A 27,866-nucleotide genomic window follows, 5' to 3' on the forward strand; every position below is an offset into this window, starting at 1 on the left:
AAACATACACCTTTACTTTCCGTCCCATTAGGCAAACCACCAACTTTTGATGGTGAAGATTACGCTAGGTGGAGTGATTTAATGCGATTTCACCTAACCTCACTCCACAAAAGTATATGGGACGTTGTTGAGTTTGGTGCATAGGTACCATCTGTAGGGGATGAAGACTATGATGAGGATGAGGTGGCCCAAATCGAGCACTTCAACTCTCAAGCAACAACAATACTCCTCGCCTCTCTAAGTAGAGAGGAGTATAACAAAGTGCAAGGGTTGAAGAGCGCCAAGGAGGTTTGGGATGTGCTCAAAACTGCACACGAAGGAGATGAGCTCACAAAGATCACCAAGCGGGATACGATCGAGGGGGAGCTCGGTCGGTTCCGGCTTCGCAAAGGGGAGGAGCCACAAAACATGTACAACCGGCTCAAGACCTTGGTGAATCAAGTGCGCAACCTCGGGAGCAAAAAGTGGGATGACCACGAGGTGGTTAAGGTTATTTTAAGATCTCTTATTTTCCTTAACCCTACTCAAGTTCAATTAATCCGTGGCAACCCAAGATATACACTAATGACCCCCGAGGAAGTAATCGGGAATTTTGTAAGTTTTGAGTGCATGATCGAAGGCTCGAGGAAGATCAACGAGCTTGATGATCCCTCCACTTCCGAAGCTCAACCGGTTGCATTCAAGGCAACGGAGGAGAAGAAGGAGGAGTCTACACCAAGTAGACAACCATCGACACCTCCAAACTCGACAATGAGGAAATGGCGCTCGTCATCAAGAGCTTCCGCCAAATCCTCAAACAAAGGAGAGGGAAAGACTACAAGTCCCGCTCCAAGAAGGTTTGCTACAAGTGTGGTAAGCCCGGTCACTTTATAGCTAAATGTCCATTATCAAGTGATAGTGACAGGGGCGACGACAAGAAGGGGAGAAGAAAGGAGAAGAAAAGGTACTACAAGAAGAAGGGCGGCGATGCCCATGTTTGTCGGGAGTGGGACTCCGACGAAAGCTCTAGCGACTCCTTCGACGACGAGGACGCCGCCAACATCGCCGTCACCAAGGGACTTCTCTTCCCCAACGTCGGCCACAAGTGCCTCATGGCAAAGGATGGCAAAAGGAAGAAGGTTAAATCTAAATCCTCCACTAGATATGAGTCCTCTAGTGATGATAATGCTAGTGATGAGGAAGATAATTTGCGTACTCTTTTTGCCAACCTTAACAAGGAACAAAAAGAAAAATTAAATGAATTGATTAGTGCTATTCATGAAAAGGATGACCTTTTGGATTCCCAAGAGGACTTCCTAATTAAGGAAAACAAGAAACATGTTAAGGTTAAAAATGCTTATGCTCTAGAAGTAGAAAAATGTGAAAAGTTGTCTAGTGAGCTAAGCACTTGCCATGAGACTATAGACAACCTTAGAAATGAAAATGCCAATTTATTAGCTAAGGTTGATTCTCATGTTTGTAATGTTTCAACTTCCAATCCTAGAGATGTTAATGATGATTTGCTTGCTAGGATTGAAGAATTGAACATTTCTCTTGCTAGCCTTGGAATTGAAAATGAAAAATTGCTTGCTAAGGCTAAAGATTTTGATGTTTGCAATGTTACTATTTCTAACCTTAGAAGTGAGAACGATATATTACATGCTAAGGTTGTATAATTAAAATCTTGCAAACCCTCTACATCTATCGTTGAGCATGTATCTATTTGTACTAGATGTAGAGATGTTGATATTAATGCTATACATGATCACATGGCTTTAATTAAACATTAAAATGATCATATAGCTAAATTAGATGCTAAAATTGCCGAGCATAACTTAGAAAATGAAAAGTTTAAATTTGCTAGAAGTATGCTCTATAATGGGAGACGCCCTGGCATCAAGGATGGCATTGGCTTCCAAAGGGGAGACAATGTCAAACTTAATGCCCCTCCTAAAAGATTGTCTAATTTTGTAAAGGGCAAGGCTCCCATGCCTTAGGATAACGAGGGTTACATTTTATACCCTGCCGGTTATCCCGAGAGCAAGATTAGGAGAATTCACTCTAGGAAGTCTCACTCTGGCCCTAATCATGCTTTTATGTATAAGGGTGAGACATCTAGTTCTAGGCAACCAACCCGTGCTAAGTTGCCTAAGAAAACTCCTATTGCATCAAATGAACATAGCTTTTCATTTAAAACCTTTGATGCATCATATGTTTTGACTAACAAATTCGGCAAGGTCGTTGCCAAGTATGTTGGGGGCAAACACAAGAGCTCCAAAACTTTTGTTTGGGTTCCCAAAGTTCTTGTTTCTAATGCCAAAGGACCCAAAACCGTTTGGGTACCTAAAGTCAAGAACTAAAATTGTTTTGTAGGTTTATGCATCCGGAGGCTCAAGTTGGATCATCGACAGCGGGTGCACGAACCACATGACAGGGGAGAAGAAAATGTTCTCCTCCTATGAGAAAAACCAAGATCCCCAACGAGCTATCACCTTCGGGGATGGAAACCAAGGTTTGGTCAAAGGATTGGGTAAAATTGCTATATCTCCTGACCATTCTATTTCCAATGTTTTTCTTGTAGATTCATTAGATTACAATTTGCTTTCTGTATCTCAAATATGCAAAATGGGCTACAACTGTCTTTTCACTGATGTAGGTGTCACTGTCTTTAGAAGAAGTGATGATTCAATAGCATTTAAGGGTGTGTTAGAGGGTCAGCTATACTTAGTAGATTTTGATAAAGCTGAACTCGACACATGCTTAATTGCTAAGACTAACATGGGTTGGCTCTGGCACCGCCGACTAGCCCATGTTGGGATGAAGAATCTTCATAAGCTTCTAAAGGGAGAACACATTTTAGGACTAACAAATGTTCATTTTGAGAAAGACAGGATTTGTAGCGCATGTCAGGCAGGAAAGCAAGTTGGTGCTCATCATCCACACAAGAATATCATGACGACCGACAGGCCGCTTGAGCTACTCCACATGGATCTATTCGGCCTGATTGCTTACATAAGCATCGGCGGGAGTAAGTATTGTCTTGTAATAGTGGATGATTATTCTCGCTTCACTTGGGTATTCTTTTTGTAGGAAAAATCTCAAACCCAAGAGACCTTAAAAGGATTCTTGAGACGGGCTCAAAATGAGTTCGGCTTAAGGATCAAGAAAATTAGAAGCGACAATGGGACGGAGTTCAAGAACTCTCAAATCGAAGGCTTCCTTGAGGAGGAGGGCATCAAGCATGAGTTCTCTTCTCCCTACACGCCACAACAAAATGGTGTAGTGGAGAGGAAGAATCGAACTCTATTAGACATGGCAAGGACCATGCTTGATGAGTACAAGACTTCGGATCGGTTTTGGGCCGAGGCGGTCAACACCGCTTGCTACGCCATCAACCGATTATATCTACACCGAATCCTTAAGAAGACATCTTATGAACTCCTAACCGGTAAAAATCCCAATATTTCATATTTTAGAGTCTTTGGTAGCAAATGTTTTATTCTTGTTAAAAGAGGTAGAAAATCTAAATTTGCTCCTAAGACTGTAGAAGGCTTTTTACTAGGATATGATTCAAACACAAGGGCATATAGAGTCTTTAACAAGTCCACTGGACAAGTTGAAGTTTCTTGTGACGTTGTGTTTGATGAGACTAACGGCTCTCAAGTAGAGCAAGTTGATCTTGATGAGATAGGTATTGAAGAGGCTCCGTGCATCGCGCTAAGAAACATGTCCATTGGGGATGTGTGTCCTAAGGAATACGAAGAACCTCCAAATGCACAAGATCAACCATCCTCCTCCACGCAAGCATCTCCACCAACTCAAAATGTGGATGAAGCTCAAGTTGATGAAGTAGAAGATCAAGCAAATGAGCCACCTCAAGATGACGGCAATGATCAAGGGGGAGATGCAAATGATCAAGACAAGGAGGATGGAGAGCAAAGACCGCCACACCCAAGAGTCCACCAAGCAATCCAACGAGATCACCCCGTCGACACCATCCTCGGCGACATTCATAAGGGGGTAACTACTAGATCTCGTGTTGCACATTTTTGTGAGCATTACTCTTTTGTTTCCTCTATTGAGCCACACAGGGTAGAGGAAGCACTTCAAGATTCGGATTGGGTGGTAGCGATGCAAGAGGAGCTCAACAACTTCACTAGGAATGAGGTATGACATTTAGTTCCACGTCCTAATCAAAATGTTGTAGGAACCAAATGGGTCTTCCGCAACAAGCAAGATGAGCATGGTGTGGTGACAAGGAACAAAGCTCGACTTGTGGCCAAGGGATACTCCCAAGTCAAAGGTTTGGATTTCGGTGAAACCTATGCACCCGTAGCTAGGCTTGAGTCAATTCGCATATTATTAGCCTATGCTACTTACCATGGCTTTAAGCTTTACCAAATGGACGTGAAAAGTGCCTTCCTCAATGGACCGATCAAGGAAGAGGTCTATGTTGAGCAACCTCCCGGCTTTGAAGATAGTGAGTACCGTAACCATGTCTATAGGCTCTCTAAGGCGCTTTATGGGCTCAAGCAAGCCCCAAGAGCATGGTATGAATGCCTTAGAGATTTCCTTATTGCTAATGGCTTCAAAGTCGGCAAGGCCGATCCTACTTTATTCACTAAAACTCTTGACAATGATTTGTTTGTATGCCAAATTTATGTTGATGATATCATATTTGGGTCTACTAACGAATCTACTTGTGAAGAATTTAGTAGGATCCTGACACAAAAATTCGAGATGTCTATGATGGGGGAGTTGAAGTATTTTCTAGGATTCCAAGTCAAGCAACTCCAAGAGGGCACCTTCATTAGCCAAACGAAGTATACTCAAGACATTCTAAGCAAGTTTGGAATGAAGGATGCCAAGCCCATCAAGACTCCCATGGGAACAAATGGGCATCTCGACCTCGACACAGGAGGTAAGTCCGTGGATCAAAAGGTATACCGGTCGTTGATAGGTTCTTTACTCTATTTATGTGCATCTCGACCGGATATTATGCTTTCCGTATGCATGTGTGCAAGATTCCAAGCCGACCCTAAGGAAGCTCACCTTACGGCCGTAAAACGAATCTTGAGATATTTGGCTTATACTCCTAAGTTTGGGCTTTGGTATCCTAGGGGATCCACATTTGATTTGATTGGATATTCGGATGCCGATTGGGCGGGGTGTAAAATCAATAGGAAGAGCACATCGGGGACTTGCCAGTTCTTGGGAAGATCCTTGGTGTCCTAGGCTTCAAAGAAGCAAAATTCGGTCGCTCTTTCCACCGCCGAAGCCGAGTACATTGCCGCAGGTCATTGTTGCGCGCAATTGCTTTGGATGAGGCAAACCCTGCGGGACTACGGATACAAATTAACCAAAGTCCCTTTGCTATGTGATAATGAGAGTGCAATCAAGATGGCGGATAATCCCGTCGAACATAGCCGCACTAAACACATAGCCATTCGGTATCATTTTCTTAGGGATCACCAACAAAAGGGAGATATCGAGATTTCTTACATTAATACTAAAGATCAATTAGCCGATATCTTTACCAAGCCTCTTGATGAACAAACTTTTAACAAACTTAGGCATGAGCTCAATATTCTTGATTCACGCAATTTCTTTTGCTAACTTGCTCACATAGCTCATTTATATACCTTTGATCATGTCTCTTTCAATATGCTATGACTAGTGTGTTTTTCAAAGTCTATTTCAAACCAAGTCACAGGTGTATTGAAAGGGAATTGGAGTCTTCGGCGAAGACAAAGGCTTCCACTCCGTAACTCATCCTTCGTCGTCGCTCCGTGCCATTCTCCATCTTTGGGGAGAGAGCACAAGGACTTCATCTTTGGTATAATCTTATCTCATTTATTTATGACCAAAAGGGAAGAAAGAACATAAGGGCTCTAATGATTCCGTTTTTGGCGATTCATGCCAAAGGGGGAGAGAGTATGAGCCCAAAGCAAAAGGACCGCACCACCACCAATTTCAAAAACTTAGTTTTTCAAAGAGTATTTTCATTTGGTATCCTATTGTGTTCAAAAGGGGGAGAAAGTAGTATTTCAAAAATGATATATCAAAACCCTCTTGAACACTAAGAGGAGGATCTCATTTAGGGGGAGTTTTGTTTAGTCAAAGGAAAAGCATTTGAAACAGGGGGGGAATTTCAAATCTTAAAAATGCTTTGAAAAATCCTATTCATTTACCTTTGACTATTTGCAAAAGAACTTTGAAAAGGATTTACAAAAGAGTTTGCAAAAACAAAACATGTGGTGCAAGCGTGGTCCAAAATGTTAAAAATAAAGAAACGATCCATGCATATCTTGTAAGTATTAATATTGGCTCAATTCCAAGCAACCTTTGCACTTACATTATGCAAACTAGTTCAATTATGCACTTCTCTATTTGCTTTGGTTTGTGTTGGCATCAATCACCAAAAAGGGGGAGATTGAAAGGGAATTAGGCTTACACCTAGTTCCTAAATAATTTTGGTGGTTGAATTACCCAACACAAATAATTGGACTAACTAGTTTGCTCTAAGTGTATAAGTTATACAGGTGTAAAAGGTTCACACTTAGCCAATAAAAAGATCAAGTATAGGATTCAACAAAGGAGCAAAGGGACAACCGAAGGCACCTCTGGTCTGGGGCACCGGACTGTCCGGTGTACACCGGACAGTGTCCGGTGCACCAGAGGACTCCAACTCGAACTCGCCACCTTCGGGAATTTCCAGAGGCACTCGCGCTATAATTCATCGGACTGTCCGGTGTACACCGGACAGTGTCCGGTGCTCCAAGGAAGAGCGGCCTCAGGAACTCGCCAGCCTCGGGAAAACACAGCGACTGCTCCGCTATAATTCACCGGACTGTCCGGTGAACCAGCAGAGCAACGGCTACTTCGCGCCAACGGTCGCCTGCAACAGCAATAAATGTGCGCCAGAGCGCGCAGACCACAGGCTCGCCCATACTGGCGCACCGGACACTCAACAGTACATGTCCGGTGCGCCACCGGACATCAAGGCGGGCCCAGAAGACAGAAGCTCCAACGGTCGGAATCCAACGGCATTGGTGACGTGGCTGGCGCACCGGACATGTCCGGTGTGCACCGGACTGTCCGGTGCACCATACGACAGACAGCCTCCACCAACGGTCATGTTTGGTGGTTGGGGCTATAAATACCCCAACCACCCCCACATTCAAGTCATCCAAGTTTTCCAGCTTCCAACCACTATACAAGAGCTAGCATTCATTGCAAAGCACACCAAAAGAGATCAAATCCTCTCCCAACTCCATACAAATCTTTAGTGACTAGATAGAGTGATTTGTAGTGTTCGTTTGAGCTCTTGCGCTTGGATCGCTTCTTTTCTTTCGCATTCTTTCTTGTGATCAAACACTCACTTGTAATTGAGGTAAGAGACACCAATTGTGTGGTGGTCCTTGCGAGAAGTTTGATTCCCAAAGTGTTTTGAGAAGAGAAGCTCACTCGGTCCGAGGGACCGTTTGAGAGAGGGTAAGGGTTGAAAGAGACCCGGCCTTTGTGGCCTCCTCAACGGGGAGTAGGTTTGAGAGAACCGAACCTCGGTAAAACAAATCCGCGTGTCTCACTTCATTATTCGCTTGCGATTTGCTTTGCACCCTCTCTCGCGGACTCGTTTATATTTCTAACGCTAACCCGGCTTGCAGTTGTGTTTATATTTGTAAATTTCAGTTTCGCCCTATTCACCCCCCCTCTAGGCGACTATCAAATCCTTTTCCTTTTTTCCTCTTTCTCTCTCTTACAACAGGGACCGGGAAAGGGGGATACCCCGAAAAGGATCCTTCTCCGTGAAGGAACCAGGCTCCGCGCCTCCCTACTGATCAGAGGTTCGAAGGCTGGCCCCTTGGAAGGGTTCAACAGCCGCCTCAGAGCGCGTGGGCTCCACACCCACTACTGGTCAGAGGTTCGAAGGTCGGCCCCTCGGAAGGGTTCAACGACCGCCTCAGGCTACTCGGGCTCCGCGCCCACTACTGATCAGGGGTTCGAAGGCTGGCCCTCGAAGGGTTCATAGCCGCCTCGGACACAGAGCGAGGGATGATCATGGGTACGTTCGATACATAACCAAGACTCAGGCTACGCTCCCGAGGTACCCTAGGACATTTCCGAGACCAGCGGGAACGATCTTGTAACGGAATCCCATCAGAGGGAGGCATCGAGCCCTCGGACCCCGTCGACAGGGGACCGGGTCCGGCAGATCACCCGCAGGTACTTTTGGGCGCGCCTCTGGGCCTCTAGCCGACCCCTAGCAAATGGGGCACGGACGTCCGCTCGGATTACCCGCCAGCAGCTCACCGGAGACACCATGTTCGGCGCCCACCGAGGGCAACATGGCGCTTTCCCCCCTCCTCCTTGCGGAAAGGCGACGCAGGGGCGTATGTAAAAAAGTCGAGTCTGTCCCTGATCGTCCTCTCGCCCTGTGCAGAGGCTCGGGGGCTGCTCTCGCAAACCTGGCTCCGGCCAAACCATTGACAGCGTCAACATACCAGCCCGAGAACTTGGGACCCGACCGTGCACCCGGGCTACGGCCAGCTCGCATGAGGGAACGACCAGACCAGCCAAAGCGTTGCGCGAGGCATTAAGACCTCGGAGGAGTCAAACCACTCCTCCGAGGCCTCGGGGGCTACACCCGGCGGGTGCGCTCGCGCGCACCCACCGGAACAAAACGCAACCGAGAAAGGCTGGTCCCCTTGCAAAAAAGTGCGACAAAAGCCTCCAAGCGAGTGTTAACACTCCCTTCGAGGCTCGGGGGCTACTGTCGGGGACCATAATTAGGGGTACCCTCAAGGCTCCTAATTCTCAGCTGGTAACCCCATCAGCATAAAGCTGCAAAGGCCTGATGGGTGCGATTAAGTCAGGGATCGGTCCATTCGAGGGACTCGATCACGCCTCGCCCGAGCCTAGCCTCGGACAAGGGCAGCCGACCCCGGAGGATCTCTGTCTCGCCCGAGGCCCCCCTCCAGCGACGAACACATTTCCGGCTCGCCCGAGGCCCTGTCTTCGCTAAGAAGCGACCCTGACCAAATCGCCGTGCCGACTGACCAAATCGCAGGAGCATTTAATGCAAAGGTGGCCTAACACCATTATCCTGACGCGCGCCCTTCAGTCGACAGAGTCGAAGTGACCGCAGTCACTTCGCCGCTCCACTGACCGATCTGACAGAAGGACAGCGCCGCCTGCGCCGCACCGACTGCAGTGCCACCTGACAGAGTGAGGCTGACAGGCAGTCAGGCCTGACCTCAGGCGCCATAGGAAGCTCCGCTCCGCCCGACCCAGGGCTCGGACTCGGGCTCAGCCCCGGAAGACGGTGAACTCCGCTCTGCCCGACCCAGGGCTCGGACTCGGGCTAAGCCCTGGAAGACAGCGAACTCCGCTCCGCTCGACCCAGGGCTCGGACTTGGGCTAAGCCCCGGAAGACGGCGAACTCCGCTCCGCCCGACCCAGGGCTCGGACTCGGGCTCAGCTCCGGAAGACGGCGAACTCCGCTCCACCCGACCCAGGGCTCGGACTCGGGCTAAGCCCCGGAAGACGGCGAACTCCGCTCCGCCCGACCCAGGGCTCGGACTCGGGCTAAGCCCCGGAAGACGACGAACTCCGCTCCGCCCGACCCAGGGCTCAGACTTAGGCTCAGCCCCAGAAGACGGCAAACTCCGCTTCGCCCGACCCCAGGGCTCGGACTCAGCCCTGGCCACAGCCGACGTGAAAGGGAAATGTGCCCTTGGGCCATTTCTAAGTATTTTGGTGATTGAGTGCCAACACAAGTGATTAAAAGTGAATTTATGCTCATGGATGGACAAAGTGCAAATCAAGAGTAAAGGTATGTTTCTAAGCCTTAGTATATTGGTTTTGTGTACTAATATACTTGTCTAAGTGTTAGAAACAGAAAGAAGAAGAAAAGAGAAGAGTTGGCTGTGTACAGCCAAGAGGCTGTTTCGGTCTGGGGCACCGGACTGTCCGGTGGTGCACCGGACAGTGTCCGGTGCGCCAAGCTGCCTCGAGCGAAGTGGCCGCTCTCGGGAATTCGCCGACGGCGTACGGCTATAATTCACCGGACTGTCCGGTGTGCACCGGACTGTCCGGTGAGCCAACGGTCGGCCGGGCCAACGGTCGGCCGCGCGATCTGCGCGGGACACGTGGCCGAGCCAACGGCTAGAAGGGGGCACCGGACTGTCCGGTGTGCACCGGACATGTCCGGTGCGCCAACGGCTCCCAGATCTGCAACGGTCGGCTGCGCCGTTTAAGGAAAGAAATCGGGCACCGGATAGTGTCCGGTGTGCACCGGACTGTCCGGTGCGCCCGATGACAGAAGGCAAGATCAGCCTTCCAGAATTGCTCTCAACGACTCCTAGCTGCCTTGGGGCTATAAAAGGGACCCCTAGGCGCATGGAGGAGCACACCAAGCAACCTTAGAGCATTCTTGATCATCCACACTCAGTCTTTGCGCATCTGTTTGTCATTCTCAGTGATTCGAGCTCCGTTCTAGTGAGAACTTTGAGATAGTCTTTTGAGCTCGATTCTTGGCCGTGTGTTTGCGCATTTTGTTGTGGATTTGTGTGTGTTGCTTCCCTCCCTTACTCCGTGCTTCTTTGTGAACTTTAAGTGTAAGGGCGAGAGACTCCAATTTGTGGAGATTCCTCGCAAGTGGGATAAAGATAAGCAAAGCAAAACACCGTGGTATTCAAGTGGGTCTTTGGACCGCTTGAGAGGGGTTGATTGCAACCCTCGTCCGTTGGGACGCCACAACGTGGAGTAGGCAAGCGTTGGTCTTGGCCGAACCACGGGATAACCACCGTGTCATCTCTGTGATTGATCTTTGTTGGTTATTGTATTTTGTTGAGGATTTCTATCTAGCCACTTGGCAACTATTGTGCTAACGATTAACCAAGTTTTGTGGCTTAAGTTTTCAAGTTTCACAGGATCACCTATTCACCCCCCCTCTAGGTGCTCTCAATTGGTATCAAAGCCGTTCTCTTCAAGAAGGGACTAATCGCCCGAAGAGATGGATCCTAAGGGGAAGGGAATCGTGATCAACGACAAGGAGAAGGAGTCCTTCGTCAACGAGCCGAAGGATGACAAGCCTACTGACTCGGGCTCGGGCCACAAGCGTAAAGATGGGAAGAAGAAGAAGACAAGGCGCATCAAGGAGATCGTCTACTACGACGATAGCGATGAGTCTACTTCTTCCCAAAAGGACGACGACAACGACTACAGGAAGACGGTCAATTCGAACTTTTCATTTGATTATTCTCGTATTCCACATAGCTCGAATTCGCATTTGCTTTCCATTCCTCTTGGCAAACCTCCACACTTCGATGGGGAAGACTACGGATTTTGGAGTCACAAAATGCGTAGTCACTTATTCTCTCTCCATCCAAGCATATGGGAGATTGTAGAGAATGGAATGAAATTTGATAGCTCGGATAGCCCTATGCTTATAAATGAACAAATCCATAGAAATGCACAAGCTACTACTGTTCTATTAGCATCTTTGTGCAGGGAAGAGTACAATAAGGTGAGCGGCTTGGACAACGCCAAGCAGATATGGGACACCCTCAAGATCTCTCACGAGGGGAACGACATCACCATGCTCACTAAAATGGAGTTGGTGGAGGGCGAGCTTGGACGATTCGCAATGATAAGGGGAGAGGAGCCAACCCAAACTTACAACCGGCTCAAGACCCTTATCAACAAAATAAGGAGCTACGGAAGCACGCGATGGACGAACCACGACGTCGTCCGCCTAATGCTAAAGTCCTTTACCGTTCTTGATCCTCATCTCGTAAACAATATTCGTGAGAATCCCAGGTACACGATGATGACGCCCGAGGAGGTACTCGGAAAATTCGTTAGCGGGCGAATGATGATCAAGGAGGCAAGGTACGTGGACGACGCCTTGAATGGTCCGATCAACGAGCCGCAACCCCTTGCTCTCAAGGCAACACGAAGCAAGGAGGCGCTACCTAGCAAGGTGGCACGGTTTGAGGCGGCCGGACTTAATGATGAAGAGATGGCTCTCATCATCAAAAGATTCAAGACGGTGCTTAAAGGTCGCAAGGGACAGCCAAGCAAGACCAAAGCCAAGGGGAAGCGCACATGCTTCAAATGTGGTAAGCTTGGTCATTTTATTGCTAACTGTCCCGACAATGATAGTGATCAGGATCAAGGGAATAAGAGGGAGAAAAAGAAGAACTATAAGAAGGCAAAGGGCGAGGCGCATCTTGGCAAGGAGTGGGATTCAGACTGCTCTTCGTCCGACTCCGACAATGAAGGACTCGCCGCCACTGCCTTCAACAAGTCATCTCTCTTCCCCAACGAACGTCACACTTGCCTCATGGCAAGGGAGAAGAAAGTAAGCACTCATAATACTAGTACTTATGCTTCTTCAAGTGAGGATGAGTCTAGTGATGATGATGAGATAGATTACTCATGCTTATTCAAGGGATTAGATAGAACCAAGGTAGACAAAATTAATGAATTAATTGATGCCTTGAATGATAGGAATATACTTCTAGAAAAGCAAGAGGATTTGTTGTATGAAGAGCATGATAAATTTGTAGAAGCTCAGAAATCTCTTGCTCTAGAAATTAAGAGAAATGAAATGCTCTCTAGTGAACTATCTTCTTGTCATGAAACTATTGCTAAGTTAAAGAGTTTTAATGATGATTTAAATGCTAGACTAGAAGTAGCTAGTAAATCTAATCCTTGTGTAGAACATGTGGTAATTTGTACTAGGTGTAAAGACTTTGACATCGATGCGTGTAGTGAACACCTAGTTTCAATTACCAAGCTTAATGATGAATTGGCTAGTCTTAATGCTCAACTTAAGACTAGCAAGAATGATTTCGATAAGCTAAAATTTGCAAGGGATGCCTACACGATTGGTAGACACCCCTCAATTAAGGATGGACTTGGCTTCAAGAGGGAAGCCAAGAACTTAACAAGCCATAAGGCTCCCATTCCCGCCAAGGAGAAAGGGAAGGCCTCTATGGCTGGTAGTGCAAAAAAGAACCATGCTTTTATGTATCATGATAGGAGACAAACTAGAAATGCTTATAGGAGTTATAATGCTTATGATGATTTTGACTCTCATGCCATGTTTGCTTCTAGTTCTTCCTATATGCATGGTAGAAATATGTCTAGGAGAAATGCTATTCATCATGTGCCTAGAAAGAATATTATTCACACTCCTAGGAAAGTAGTGAATGAACCCTCTACAATTTATTGTGCTTTAAATGCTTCCTTTGCTATTTGTAGAAAGGATAGGAAAATAGTTGCTAGGAAGTTAGGGGCAAAATGCAAGGGAGACAAAACTTGCATTTGGGTCCCTAAGGATATTTGCACTAACCTTGTAGGACCCAACATGAGTTGGGTACCTAAGACCCAAGCCTAAGTTTGCCTTGCAGGTTTATGCATCCGGGGGTTCAAGCTGGATTATTGATAGCGGATGCACAAACCATATGACGGGGGAGAAGAAGATGTTCACCTCCTATGTCAAGAATAAGGATTCTCAAGATTCAATTATATTCGGTGATGGGAATCAAGGCAAGGTAAAAGGGTTAGGTAAAATTGCAATTTCTAATGAGCACTCCATATCTAATGTGTTTTTAGTAGAGTCTCTTGGATATAATTTGCTATCTGTTAGTCAATTATGCAACATGGGGTATAACTGTCTATTTACAAATGTAGATGTGTCTGTCTTTAGAAGAAGTGATGGTTCACTAGCTTTTAAGGGTGTATTAGACGGCAAACTTTATTTAGTTGATTTTGCAAAAGAAGAGGCCGGTCTAGATGCATGCTTAATAGCTAAGACTAGCATGGGCTGGCTGTGGCATCGCCGCTTAGCACATGTGGGGATGAAGAACCTTCACAAGCTTCTAAAGGGAGAACACGTGATAGGTTTGACTAACATGCAATTCGAAAAAGATAGACCTTGTGCAGCTTGTCAAGCAGGTAAACAAGTGGGAGGAACGCATCACAGCAAGAATGTGATGACCACTTCAAGACCCCTGGAGCTGCTGCATATGGACCTCTTCGGACCTGTCGCCTATCTGAGCATAGGAGGGAGTAAGTATGGTCTAGTTATTGTTGATGACTTTTCCCGCTTCACTCGGGTGTTCTTTCTGTAGGATAAGTCTGAAACCCAAGTGACCCTCAAGCGCTTCCTCAGGAGAGCTCAAAATGAGTTTGAGCTCAAAGTGAAGAAGATAAGGAGCGACAACGGGTCCGAGTTCAAGAACCTTCAAGTGGAGGAGTTCCTTGAGGAGGAAGGGATCAAGCACGAGTTCTCCGCTCCCTACACACCACAGCAAAATGGTGTGGTAGAGAGGAAAAACAGGACACTCATTGATATGGCGAGGACAATGCTTGGAGAGTTCAAGACCCCCGAGTGCTTTTGGTCGGAAGCCGTGAACACGGCTTGTCACGCCATCAACAGGGTCTACCTTCACCGCCTCCTCAAGAAGACGTCGTATGAGCTTCTAACCGGTAACAAACCCAATGTATCTTACTTTCGTGTATTTGGGAGCAAATGCTACATTCTAGTGAAGAAGGGTAGAAATTCTAAGTTTGCTCCCAAAGCTGTAGAAGGGTTTTTGTTAGGTTATGACTCAAATACAAAGGCGTATAGAGTCTTCAACAAATCATCGGGTTTGGTTGAAGTCTCTAGCGACGTTGTATTTGATGAGACTAATGGCTCTCCAAGAGAGCAAGTTGTTGATTGTGATGATGTAGATGAAGAAGATGTTCCGACGGCCGCTATACGAACCATGGCGATTGGAGAAGTGCGGCCACAGGAACAAGATGAACGAGATCAACCTTCTTCCTCAACAACGGTGCATCCCCCAACTCAAGACGATGAACAGGTTCATCAAAAGGAGGCATGTGATCAAGGGGGAGCACAAGATGATCACGTGATGGAGGAAGAAGCGCAACCGGCACCTCCAACCCAAGTTCGAGCGATGATTCAAAGGGATCATCCCGTCGACCAAATTCTGGGTGATATTAGCAAGGGAGTAACTACTCGATCTCGATTAGTTAATTTTTGTGAGCATTACTCTTTTGTCTCTTCTATTGAGCCCTTCAGGGTAGAAGAGGCCTTGCTAGATCCGGACTGGGTGTTAGCCATGCAGGAGGAACTCAACAACTTCAAGCGCAATGAAGTTTGGACACTGGTGCCTCGTCCCAAGCAAAATGTTGTGGGAACCAAGTGGGTGTTCCGCAACAAACAGGACGAGCACGGGGTGGTGACGAGGAACAAGGCTCGACTTGTGGCAAAAGGTTATGCCCAAGTCGCAGGTTTGGACTTTGAGGAGACGTTTGCTCCTGTGGCTAGGCTAGAGTCAATTCGCATCTTGCTAGCATATGCCGCTCACCATTCTTTCAGGTTGTACCAAATGGATGTGAAGAGCGCTTTCCTCAACGGGCCGATCAAGGAGGAGGTGTACGTGGAGCAACCCCCTGGCTTCGAGGATGAACGGTACCCCGACCACGTGTGTAAGCTCTCTAAGGCGCTCTATGGACTTAAGCAAGCCCCAAGAGCATGGTATGAATGCCTTAGAGACTTTCTAATTGTTAATGCTTTCAAGGTTGGGAAAGCCGATCCAACTCTTTTTACTAAGACATGTGATGGTGATCTGTTTGTGTGCCAAATTTATGTCGATGACATAATACTTGGTTCTACTAACCAAAAGTCTTGTGAAGAGTTTAGCAGGGTGATGACGCAGAAATTCGAGATGTCGATGATGGGCGAGTTGAACTACTTCCTTGGGTTCCAAGTGAAGCAACTCAAGGACGGCACCTTCATCTCCCAAACGAAGTACACGCAAGATCTGCTAAAGCGGTTTGGGATGAAGGACGCCAAGCCCGCAAAGACTCCGATGGGGACCGACGGACACACCGACCTCAACAAAGGAGGTAATTCCGTTGATCAAAAAGCATACCGGTCAATGATAGGGTCTTTACTTTATTTATGTGCTAGTAGACCGGATATTATGCTTAGCGTATGCATGTGTGCTAGATTTCAATCCGATCCTAAGGAGTGTCACTTAGTGGCGGTGAAGCGAATTCTAAGATATTTGGTTGCTACGCCTTGCTTCGGACTCTGGTATCCAAAAGGGTCTACCTTTGACTTGGTTGGATACTCAGATTCCGACTATGCTGGATGTAAGGTCGATAGGAAGAGTACATCGGGGACGTGCCAATTCTTAGGAAGGTCCCTTGTGTCATGGAACTCTAAGAAACAAACCTCTGTTGCCCTATCCACTGCTGAGGCCGAGTATGTTGCCGCAGGACAGTGTTGCGCGCAACTACTTTGGACGAGGCAAACCCTCCGGGACTTTGGCTACAATCTGAGCAAAGTCCCACTCCTATGTGATAATGAGAGTGATATCCGCATGGCGGAAAATCCTGTTGAACACAGCCGCACAAAGCACATAGACATCCGGCATCACATTTTGAGAGACCACCAGCAAAAGGGAGATATCGAAGTATTTCATGTTAGCACCGAGAACCAGCTAGCCGATATCTTCACTAAGCCTCTAGATGAGAAGACCTTTTGCAGGTTGCGTAGTGAGCTAAATGTCTTAGATTCGCGGAACCTGGATTGATTTATAGCATACATGTGTTTATGCCTTTGATCATGTTCCTTTTTGCATTGTGTTGCTTATTATGGTGCTCAAGTTGTACAAACACTCCCTGGACCTCACAAGTCCGTTGCAAAGTGATGCACAGTTTTAGGGGGAGATGTGTTACAACTTGACCCTTTGAGACTAACCGTATGCTTGAGTTTGCTTGTTTTAGTCTCAAAGGAGAATTAAAAGGGAAAAGGTGGACTTGGACCATGAAAGACTTCCACTGCACTCCGATGAGAGGGTAACTTATTCCAAATTCATCTCATGTACTCTTATTGCCTTTGTATTCTTATTGAAGATTTTGGTGAGGCAATGGGGTTCTAGGGCCAAGATTGATCCCGTTTTGGTGCTTGATGCCAAAGGGGGAGAAAATAAAGGCCAAAGTGATAAATGGATCAGCTACCACTTGAGAGATTTTGAAAACAGTAGAATAGAGCTTTTGGTTTGTCAAATATCTTTTGTTGTCTCTTTTGTCAAAAGTAGGCCTCTTGTGGGGAGAAGTGTTGATTATGGAAAATAGGGGGAGTTTTTGAAATCTTTGATCAATCTCTTTTGGAATGACTCTCTTTATGCTTCAACATGTGTGTTTGACTTAGAGATAGAGATTTGAGTTGATTTGCAAAAACAAACCAAGTGGTGGCAAAGGATGATCCATATATGCCAAATTGAATCAAAATAAATTTGAGTTTTTATTTGAAGTGATATTGCACTTGTTCTATTTGCTTTATGTTGTGTTGGCATAAATCACCAAAAAGGGGGAGATTGAAAGGGAAATGTGCCCTTGGGCCATTTCTAAGTATTTTGGTGATTGAGTGCCAACACAAGTGATTAAAAGTGAATTTATGCTCATGGATGGACAAAGTGCAAATCAAGAGTAAAGGTACGTTTCTAAGCCTTAGTACATTGGTTTTGTGTACTAATATACTTGTCTAAGTGTTAGAAACAGAAAGAAGAAGAAAAGAGAAGAGTTGGCTGTGTACAGCCAAGAGGCTGTTTCGGTCTGGGGCACCGGACTGTCCGGTGGTGCACCGGACAGTGTCCGGTGCGCCAAGCTGCCTCGAGCGAAGTGACCGCTCTCGGGAATTCGCCGACGGCGTACGGCTATAATTCACCGGACTGTCCGGTGAGCCAACGGTCGGCCGGGCCAACGGTCGGCCGCGCGATCTGCGCGGGACACGTGGCCGAGCCAACGGCTAGAAGGGGGCACCGGACTGTCCGGTGTGCACCGGACATGTCCGGTGCGCCAACGGCTCCCAGATCTGCAACGGTCGGCTGCGCCGTTTAAGGAAAGAAATCGGGCACCGGACAGTGTCCGGTGTGCACCGGACTGTCCGGTGCGCCCGATGACAGAAGGCAAGATCAGCCTTCCAGAATTGCTCTCAACGGCTCCTAGCTGCCTTGGGGCTATAAAAGGGACCCCTAGGCGCATGGAGGAGCACACCAAGCAACCTTAGAGCATTCTTGATCATCCACACTCAGTCTTTGCGCATCCGTTTGTCATTCTCAGTGATTCGAGCTCCGTTCTAGTGAGAACTTTGAGATAGTCTTTTGAGCTCGATTCTTGGCCGTGTGTTTGCGCATTTTGCTGTGGATTTGTGTGTGTTGCTTCCCTCCCTTACTCCGTGCTTCTTTGTGAACTTTAAGTGTAAGGGCGAGAGACTCCAATTTGTGGAGATTCCTCGCAAGTGGGATAAAGATAAGCAAAGAACACCGTGGTATTCAAGTGGGTCTTTGGACCGCTTGAGAGGGGTTGATTGCAACCCTCGTCCGTTGGGACGCCACAACGTGGAGTAGGCAAGCGTTGGTCTTGGCCGAACCACGGGATAACCACCGTGTCATCTCTGTGATTGATCTTTGTTGGTTATTGTATTTTGTTGAGGATTTCTATCTAGCCACTTGGCAAATATTGTGCTAACGATTAACCAAGTTTTGTGGCTTAAGTTTTCAAGTTTCACAGGATCACCTATTCACCCCCCCCTCTAGGTGCTCTCACGACGGTCTCCGCCTCGCTCGACCCAGGGGCTCGGACTCGACCACGGCCACGGAAGACGGACTCGACCTCGACCTCGGAGGAGCCTCCACATCGCCCAACCTAGGGCGCGGGCCGGCCACGACAACGGGAGGCGCTATCATTACCCTGCCCCAAGCTGACTCAGGCTACGGGGAACAAGACCGACGTCCCATCTGGCTCGCTCCGCCAGATAGGCAATGATGGCGCCCCGCACGCTCCCTGACGACGGCAGCTCTTCGCCCCCTTACGGAAGCAAGAGGACGTCAGCAAGGACTCGACAGCCCCGACAGATGTCCCTCCGCTAGGCTCCAGCGCTCCTCCGACGGCCACGACATCACACGAACCGGGCGCCAAAACCTCTCCGGCCGCCACGATGGCGTGTACTCAGGGCACTAGCTCTCCTCCGCTAGACACGTAGCACTCTGCTACACCTCCCATTGTACACCTGGATCTTCTCCTTACGCCTATAAAAGGAAGGACCAGGGTCCTCTTAGAGAGGGTTGGCCGCGCGGGGACGAGGACGAGACAGGCGCTCGCTTGAAGCCGCTCGCTCCCTCTCCCGCGTGGGCGCTTGTAATCCCCTACTGCAAGCGCACCCGACCTGGGCGCGGGACGAACACGAAGGCCGCGGGATTTCCACCTCTCACACGCCCGTCTCCGGCCACCTTTCTCCCCCCTTCGCGCTCGGCCTCGCGCCGACCCATCTGGGCTGGGGCACGCGGCGACATTTCACTCGTCGGCCCAGGGACCCCCCGGTCTCGAAACGCCGACACCTGCGGACCGGGTGGTTCGGTCGAGGGACTCCGATCCTCCCCGCTGCCGTAGCGTCCCCCACGCCTAGGGTGGTAGCCTCAGCGCACCCTCTCGTAGAGGTGGGCCCGACGGTCGCGGTGATGGTGCTCGTTGCCGAGGCGACCCGGGGACGCGGGCGCTGTGTTGCGCGTGCGCCCGGTGTGGACCGAGGCTTCCCGCACGAATCGGGAAGTCGCGGCGCGGTGTTCCGAGGGGTACCCCTGCCTTCGGGAGGCGGAGCTCTCGGCCCGTCGGACCGCGGCGCCCTCCAGGAGATTCTTGAGCTCTCCCTGGATTTGTCGCCCCTCGGTGGTTGATGGCTCCGGCATCGCGCGGAAAAGCATTGCTGCTGCAGCCAGGTTCTGGCCGACCCCACTGGAAGCGGGTGGCGGCCTCACCCTGACATCGTCGGCGATGCGGTGCTGGATACCCTGGGGTAGATGGCGCACTTCTCCGGCCGGTGGTTGGCCCGCCCATTCCTGCCCGACGTCCCGGCGGATCGGCTCAAGTGCTCCTGCTCCCTCGTCGAGCCTGGCCGGCACCCCGCGGATTTGCTCGAGCTGTGGGTCATGACCCCCCGCCGGAACGGGGACCACAGCTAGCTCCCGTAGGATGTCAACGCGTGGCACAGGCCTAGGGAGATCACCGTTCTCCGGCATACCGAGATGGTTGCCTTCGGAGGGACCCCCTAGATCGACGTGGAAACATTCACGACTTGGGCTGCAGTCCTCGTCGTCGAGGCTGCGGCTACCATCGGAACAGTCGGAAAGGCAGTAGTCGCATGCGGTCATGAAGTCCCGCATGGCACTGGGGTTGCCAAGTCCAGAGAAAACCCAACAGAAGTCGGGCTCGTCATCTTCCTCGGACCCCGAGGGCCAGTAGGCCGAGATGTCCGCGAGCGGGTCCCAGGGTGACCGCATACGAAACCCCAAAGGGTTTGGACTCGCCTCTACGAGAGCGTCCGCCAGAGCGAAGTCGCTTGGCGGATCGAGGCTGAATCCAAAGGGCGTGAGATGGGAACTAGTGGGTACCTCCTGGTCGACGGGCGGTGACGAAGTCACGTCAGGGTCTGACTGCACCGTCGTCTCAGATACGAGGGTGACGCCCAGCAAGCCTTTCGCGAGCGTGCTGGCGTCGTCCGTTTGCTCGGAATTGGCGTGTTGCGGGGAGACGGCGTTCGTCTTCGTCTCAAACGCGAGGTCGACGCCCGACGTGCCCCCCGTTGGGGCGCCGGCGCCGTCGACTTGCTCGACAGCCGACGAGATGCCGCCTCCTGCTTGGCCTTGGTTGCCCCGCCTCCTCCTCCGTCGGCGAGGGAGAGGGCGGGGTGAGCTCGAATGTTGCTCTTCCTCCACGCGGGGAAGACGTCGTCGATTCCGCCGCCGACGGGCGGGCTGTCGGTCGCCATTGTCGTCGTCGCACGGCGGGGGAAGGAGTACCATGTCGTAGCTGCCGTCGAGGGACACGAACTCAAGACTCCCGAAACGGAGCACCGTCCCGGGCTGGAAAGGTTGCTGGAGACTGCCCATCTAGAGCTTGACGGGAAGCTGTTCGTCAACACGCAGCAGGCCCCTACCTGGCGCGCCAACTGTCGGCGTTTCGAGACTGGGGGGTCCCTGGGCCGACGAGTGAAAATGTCGCCGCGTGCCCCAGCCCAGATGGGTCGGCGCGAGGCCGAGCGCGAAGGGGGGAAGAAGGCGTGAGAGAGGTGGAAATCCTGCGGCCTTCGTGTTCGTCCCGCGCCCAGGTCGGGTGCGCTTGCAGTAGGGGGTTACAAGCGTTCCACGCGGGAGGGAGCGAGCGGCCTCACGCGAGCGCCAGTCCCGTCCTCTTCCCCGCGCGGCCAACCCTCTTTAAGAGGGCCCTGGTCCTTCCTTTTATAGGCGTAAGGAGAGGATCCAGGTGTACAATGGGGGTGTAGCAGAGTGCTAACGTGTCTAGCGGAGGAGAGCTAGTGCCCTAAGTACATGCCATCGTGGCAGCCGGAGAGGTTTTGGCACCCGGATCATGTGGTGTCGTGGCCGTCGAAGGAGCGCTGGAGCACGACGGAAGGACAGCTGTCGGGGCTGTTGAGTCCTTGCTGACGTCCTCTTGCTTCCATAAGGGGGCTGAGAGCCGCCGTCGTCATAGAGCGTGCGGGGCGCCATCATTGCTTGCCTGGCGGAGCGAGCCAGATGGGACGCCGGTCTTGTTTCCCGTAGCCTGAGTCAGCTTGGGGTAGGGTAATGATGGCGCCCCCTGTTGACGTGGTCGATCCGTGCCCTAGGTTGGGCGATGTGGAGGCTCCTCCGAGGTCGAGGTCGAGTCTGTCTTCCGAGGCCGAGGTCGAGTCCGAGCCCCTAGGTCGGGCGAGGCGGAGACCGTTGGCTAAGGCCAGGGCTGAGTCCGAGCCCTGGGGTCGGGCGAAGCGGAGTTCGTCGTCTTCCGGGACTGAGCCCGAGTCCAAGCCCTGGGTCGGGCGGAGCGGAGTTCGCCGTCTTCCGGGACTGAGCCCGAGTCCAAGCCCTGGGTCGGGCGGAGCGGAGTTCGCCGTCTTCCGGGACTGAGCCCGAGTCCGAGCCCTGGGTCGGGCGGAGCGGAGCTCGCCGTCTTCCGGGACTGAGCCCGAGTCCGAGCCCTGGGTCGGGCGGAGCAGAGTTCGCCGTCTTCCGGGGCTGAACCCGAGTCCGAGCCCTGGGTCGGGCGGAGCGGAGTTCGCCGTCTTCCGGGGCCAAGCCCGAGTCCGAGCCCTGGGTCGGGCGAAGCGGAGTTTCCTATGGTGCCTGAGGCCGGGCCTGACTGCCTGTCATCCTCACTCTGTCGAGCGGCGCAGCAGTCGGAGCGGCGCAGGCGGCGCTGTCCTTTTGTCAGGCCGGTCAGTGGAGCGGCGAAGTGACTGCGGTCACTTCGGCTCTGTCGACTAGAGGGCGCGTGTCAGGATAAAGGTGTCAGGCCACCTTTGCATTAAATGCTCCTACGATTTGGTCGGTTGGCGCGGCGATTTGGTCAGGGTTGCTTCTTGGCGAAGACAGGGCCTCGGGCGAGCCGGAAGTATGTTCGTCGCTGGAGGGGGGCCTCGGGCGAGACGGAGATCCTCCGGGGTCGGCTGCCCTTGCCCGAGGCTAGGCTCGGGCGAGGCGTGATCGAGTCCTCCGAATGGACCGATCCCTGACTTAATCGCACCCATCAGGCCTTTGCAGCTTTGTGCTGATGGGGGTTACCAGCTGAGAATTAGGAGCTTTGAGGGTACCCCTAATTATGGTCCCCGACAATTAGTCATTTAGATAGCATTTTGTTCTAGAGTATGATGGGATCGTGGGATAGAGCCGTTCTACTCTCAATTTGTGGTTTGGACTGATTCTATGTAAGATGGAATAATTCTAAAAATAAAAAATTGTGTTTAAATGTTAAATCACTTGGCTCTTCAAAATTTCCTGGATGAAGTTGCTCTTGAAGACAGAACCGTTCCATTATAATTGACTCCGGAACTAAACGCTACCTTAGTCACATCTATGTTTCAAGCATAGTAGAGGCTATGAACTTGACATCAATTTGGGACAACCAAATAAATGCTGCAATTCAAGGATCTTTTTGGCAATAAATACAAAGATGCCAAAACAGTTTTTGGCTAGTGTCCCATGACATCTTTTCAAGTTGCATCTCCTATAGCTAATTCGAGCAAAGCAAACGCAGGATGTCTGTGCCCCATATGCATAAGAGCATCTCCTGTCCGTTTGCCAATTGCTTGTGGTTCAGTGCTTTTGTACTTGGAAGTTTTATTTCATCTTAACTAATGCAGTGAAGTGCAGAATGTATCTTCATCACCAAATGGTAAAAAGTAAAAAAGGAAACAATTCTGAATGTTGTCTTAAACACAGTGCGCAACTAATGCCACAAGCCACCCCAGAGCTAAAATCAAGATTAAATGCTCTAGAACAAAGTATAGCAGCTACCAAATGTCGTATTTTCATACTGAATGACTAATACCTCATTTTTTCACTTCTTGGAAATCTAGAGAGAGATTAGCAGCAGATGGCCTATTATAAACTGCCACTACGAATTATTGCTACTTCTACTTGAATCTAGATAACAGAACAAGTGGATTTCATGGCGGGGTGAGGCCAATATCACTGTTCTTCGCCGGCTCGATGCTGCTGCTGCCACCATGGTACCTCTTCCAGGGCTTGTAGTCCTCCCTTTCCAGCATCCGCTCCACTTCCTCGAACTGCAGGCCTTTAGTCTCCGGCACGGTGAGGAAGACGATGACGAGCGCCAGCAAGGAGACAGCACAGAAGAGGAAGAAGGTGGCCGATGTTCCGAGCGCCTTGGTCAGGGACAGGAACGTCTGCGTCACGATGAGATTGGAGACCCAGTTGGCGACGGCAGCGATGCCGCCGCAGATGCCCCTGAACCGCAGCGGGTAGATCTCCGAGTTGACAATCCACGGCACCGTGCCCATGCCGGGCGAGTAGGAGACGATGTACGCGCCCAGGCCGATCAGTGCCAGCCACCCGAAGTTGTTGGGGCACCCCTCCGTGTAGAACTCCCGGTGGTCTGCGCGGCACGCATGCCGAGACGCGTTGTTCAGCGCCAAGCACGCCCCCGGAAGAAGCTGCAACTCCGACGACATCGATTCCGTTAGGATGAACGTGCAGCAGAAACCTTACAGACAGCAACAAGAAATGGCGCACTTGCCTTGTCTCCCTGGTGAGCACAGAAGCCGCACGTGGACGCGGCCTTGAGGCAGTCCATGCAGCTCCAGCGGACGTTCGGGTTGAACTCGGGACACGTCTGGGTCTGGGTCTGGTTCTGGTTCGCCAACAGTCGGGTCTCCAGGTCGCTGACGGGTGGGGCGTGGTGTGCGGCGCCCAGGAACGTGCCGCCGAGCACGGCGAGCCACACGACGATTCCGACCAGGCTGATCAGCATCAGGCGCCTCCGGCCTGCCCTGTCCACGAAGAACATGCTGACGATCGAGCCGATGGCGTTCAGGCCCGAGGTGATGAGGGACAGTGCCATGGCTGTGTTGTTGGACGCATAGCCGGCCAGCTGCACGATCGTCGGGCTGTAGTACATGACGGTATTGATGCCCACGAACTGCTGCGCGACCTGGACGATGACGCCGGCCGTTAGCCCGCGGCGAACGACCTTGCTGCCCATCGCCTTCCTCAGCTTGCCCATGAAGCCACTCTCACCGATGGAGCCCTCAAGGAGCACCTCTTCTTCGACAGACCGGCGCATTGAGTCAATCTCTTCCTCGACCTCATTCGCAGGGTAAATCTTGTGCAAGATTGCTGCTGCTTCCTCTTTCCTGCCCTGTTTTGTTTCACCAAGAAAGTGCAAGTTGTCAGTATTTTCCTTCCCTTTCGCAGCATAATCCTTTCCTCGTGTTGGCATTGGATAATGACTCACTACATTATGTAGCTATCTATAAGGTACAGACAAAGATGTGGTATTTGAATCCAAAGTAATTCTTGTACACGAACTACTTTTTGTAATAAAAAAATACTACTACCAACCTTCCTGTAGAGCCATCTTGGTGATTCTGGCAGCATCAGCATCAGTACGAACTGGACCAGGGCAGGAACCCCTGCAATGCCAAGCATCCACCGCCAGGTCCCTGGCACCTGACACAGGCAATGGATGTAACATCAATTATTCCTTTTTCTTAATGAAAAGACAGGAGCTCTACCGCTCAATTAAAAAGAATCGAAGTTCAGATAAAGATGTGACACAGACTTTGCAAAACAATGTTTTCCAAACTTGTAGAAGATGACAAGAGTTGAATGTTTAGTTGAGCGGGGTACCTTAGTGAAGGCTAGATTGATGAGGTAGGCCAAGAACTGGCCACCAGTGATGAGAAGCCCATTTGTGCTCACTAGAGCACCTCTGATCCTAGCAGGGGAGGCTTCAGAGATGTACAGAGGAGCTGTCATGGAAGCCATTCCAACACCAAGACCAACAAATACCCTCCCAACAATGATAACTCTAGGTGTTGGGGAAAACGCCATGATAACGGCACCTCCAAAGAACAGTGCATCGGCAAGTATGATGGAAGGCCTCCTTCCAAACTTGTCGTTCATCCAGCCACCAAATGCAGCTCCAACTATAGCTCCAGCAACAGCCATACTGACTATTGTCTCCTGTTATTTGGACTAAACAGTGAGTCCGTGACATCAGATATCAACCTTGCTAGAATGTTAGTATTGTCTGAAGAAAATGTTAGATGAACTGAAGTTAAACTTGAACCACCGTGCATAATGGGAAATATTGTCATGTACCCTTAATACAGTGCTCTTTTCCACCGCAGCAAAGTCATCTCTAATGTACAGGAGGGCTCCCGATATGACACCTGGCAAGGAAAATGTCAATAAGGTGATAAATCAATCAGCTACACTAAACTTCTTGAGTATGTAAATGAGATGATATGGCAGGCGGGAAGTAAGGATGTCAACGTTTTTAAGCACAAGCACAACATGCAAGATGTACTACAGGATTAATATCATCATGACAGTTGTAAATAGAAAGGAAAATTTTCTGGATTTCCATCAGAATTTCAGGGTGTCGGATAAAGGTTAAAAGCAATTCCTCTTGATTTCTTCAGTAATTTTAAGAAAGATATATTGAGTAATTGGTGATCCATAGTTGAAACTAGAACATTTTGCCCTTCAGTATATATTCATGTCATTTGGCAGGTTTATTGTGTTTCAATGCAGTACTAAAATCTCAACTATGAGAAAACCAATCACAGGAGTGGATTGAAACATCTATATATATCAGCTATGGTTACCAGCTATTGCTACAACAAAATGCCTTGAAACAGAAGTCCAGCATCGATCTCTATAACTTGTCAAGTTCAGATACCTGTATCATATCCGAAAAGAAGACCGCCAATGCCAGCAGACAGGACAAGTTGAAGGATGTAAGGCTGTGTCCAGGACAGCCGCAGGCACTCCTTGAATTCTGCCTTGTCCGCTACAGTCACACCGCCCTCCATTGATATCCAAGTTTAAGTTGGTGTAGGTACTCGGTCCGTCGTCCACTTCACTGTACCAGTGAAACGGGAATTCGTGGGAGTTAACATGAACGACACAGGCTTTATTAAATCGTGCTGGAATGGAAGTGCAGATTGCGACGGTTCAGTAAAGCAAACATCAAAATTTTATTTATTTATATATACGGCCATAATAGCGTACGAAATTATGAGCATCACGATCAATCTGAACAGGCCGATCCGCATCTGTGGTTTAAAATCTCTGGCGAAATGAAAAGCGGGGATCGTATAAAGACGCTTTTACATGAAAAAGACAACTGTATTTTGCAGGCATGTTACATGTTGCGATAATCCTATCTTCTGGATGGCAAAACAAGCGGCCTGCATTGCAGAGAACTAGTGCATCTTGTAGCCATAAACCATGATCCCACTGACCAAACCATGGCGAAAGGTATAAACGAAATCTTAGGCTACCAAGCAGACGGGACCGAATCTTATAACTATACGATCAGGCTATCAAGGAAAACAAAAATCAGACGGAATCTCGTATAACGATACGATCTTCCATCGCAAACTAACGAACCGAATCTTATGGAAACTAGGATCTGCAGAAGGAACCGCGCGCACACTGACCCCAGAACAACCACCCCTCCCGTAGCCGTACTTCCCGTGAAACCCCTTCACATTCTTGAAGAGGAGGGAACGAGTAAAAGGCAATCATCAAAATCCCCGACCCCTCCACACGGAAGAGGACGAGGAGGAGGAGGAGGAGGAGGAGGAGAACGAGAACGGAATGCCAGTAGCGGCGCAAGCCAGAGGTCAGTGCCTCACCGACAGAGAGACGAAGGAAGCGATCAAAACCCCTCTTTCGCCAGCGCCGCACAGCAGAGAGCCGAGACTATCTCCTCCCCCCGAGAGAACGAAGACAAGTGGCAGCGTCGCCGTGGACGTTCGCTTTAGGGCATGTACAGTGGTGTTTAATGTGGGGGCTCTTAAGGTGTTTTAGGGGGTTATTTGCAAAATAATCTTAGAGCCGTCTCTCCGTGAAGAGACGCCTCTGGCTCGTAAACCAAGTAACAACAGACGCCTCACTTCCCACTGTACGAATTTGTCGTCTATTCTATCGATCTGATGCTATACAAATACATTTAATTCTGTATTTATTAATAGACTACGTTTATAGACACTCCATTGTACAATATAGTCTCTTAGTTGTCTCCTGTGCTTGGAGAACCGTTTTGGTGTCTCTCCACTGTACATGCCCTTATGGCGGACGCCTCTTCGCACACGCGGTGTTCAGTGCGGCCCGGGGCGGGCGCGCTTGGCTTGGCCGGTCCCGTCTAGGCGTCTTGTGCTCTCCTCGGCGGGGTGCTGCGACCCGCCGAGTGGGTAAAAGCAGCGGCCGCGAGCGCAGGCTCGCCCGTATTCTGGCTTGCGCCGCGGTCCAGCCCGTCAGTTTTCGCCT

General features: G+C 49.9%; 1 protein-coding gene across 3 annotated transcripts; it reads right to left on the reverse strand.

Moving 5' to 3' along the window:
* Positions 1–23,211: 23,211 nt before the first annotated feature.
* On the reverse strand, positions 23,212–27,364 carry LOC100383930 (uncharacterized). Of its 3 annotated transcripts, none has more exons than XM_008664018.3 (7): positions 27,233–27,364; positions 26,272–26,454; positions 25,689–25,759; positions 25,215–25,550; positions 24,927–25,034; positions 24,103–24,723; positions 23,212–24,019 (listed from the first exon to the last, which is right to left on the reverse strand). In XM_008664018.3, exons 2-7 carry the CDS (start codon positions 26,402–26,404, stop codon positions 23,513–23,515), a joined length of 1,776 nt encoding a protein of 591 aa, XP_008662240.1. In that variant the 5' UTR covers positions 26,405–26,454; positions 27,233–27,364; the 3' UTR covers positions 23,212–23,512. The 3 variants fall into 3 exon arrangements, with proteins under 3 accessions (XP_008662240.1, XP_035819049.1, NP_001170020.1); XM_035963156.1 differs by having other exon boundaries at positions 26,272–26,518; positions 27,233–27,355; NM_001176549.1 differs by lacking the exon at positions 27,233–27,364 and adding an exon at positions 27,035–27,224 and having other exon boundaries at positions 23,255–24,019.
* Between the last annotated feature and the right edge of the window lie 502 nt (positions 27,365–27,866).

This window comes from Zea mays, chromosome 10 (genome assembly GCF_902167145.1).
Source record: "Zea mays cultivar B73 chromosome 10, Zm-B73-REFERENCE-NAM-5.0, whole genome shotgun sequence".
Classification (NCBI taxonomy): Eukaryota; Viridiplantae; Streptophyta; class Magnoliopsida; order Poales; family Poaceae; genus Zea; species Zea mays.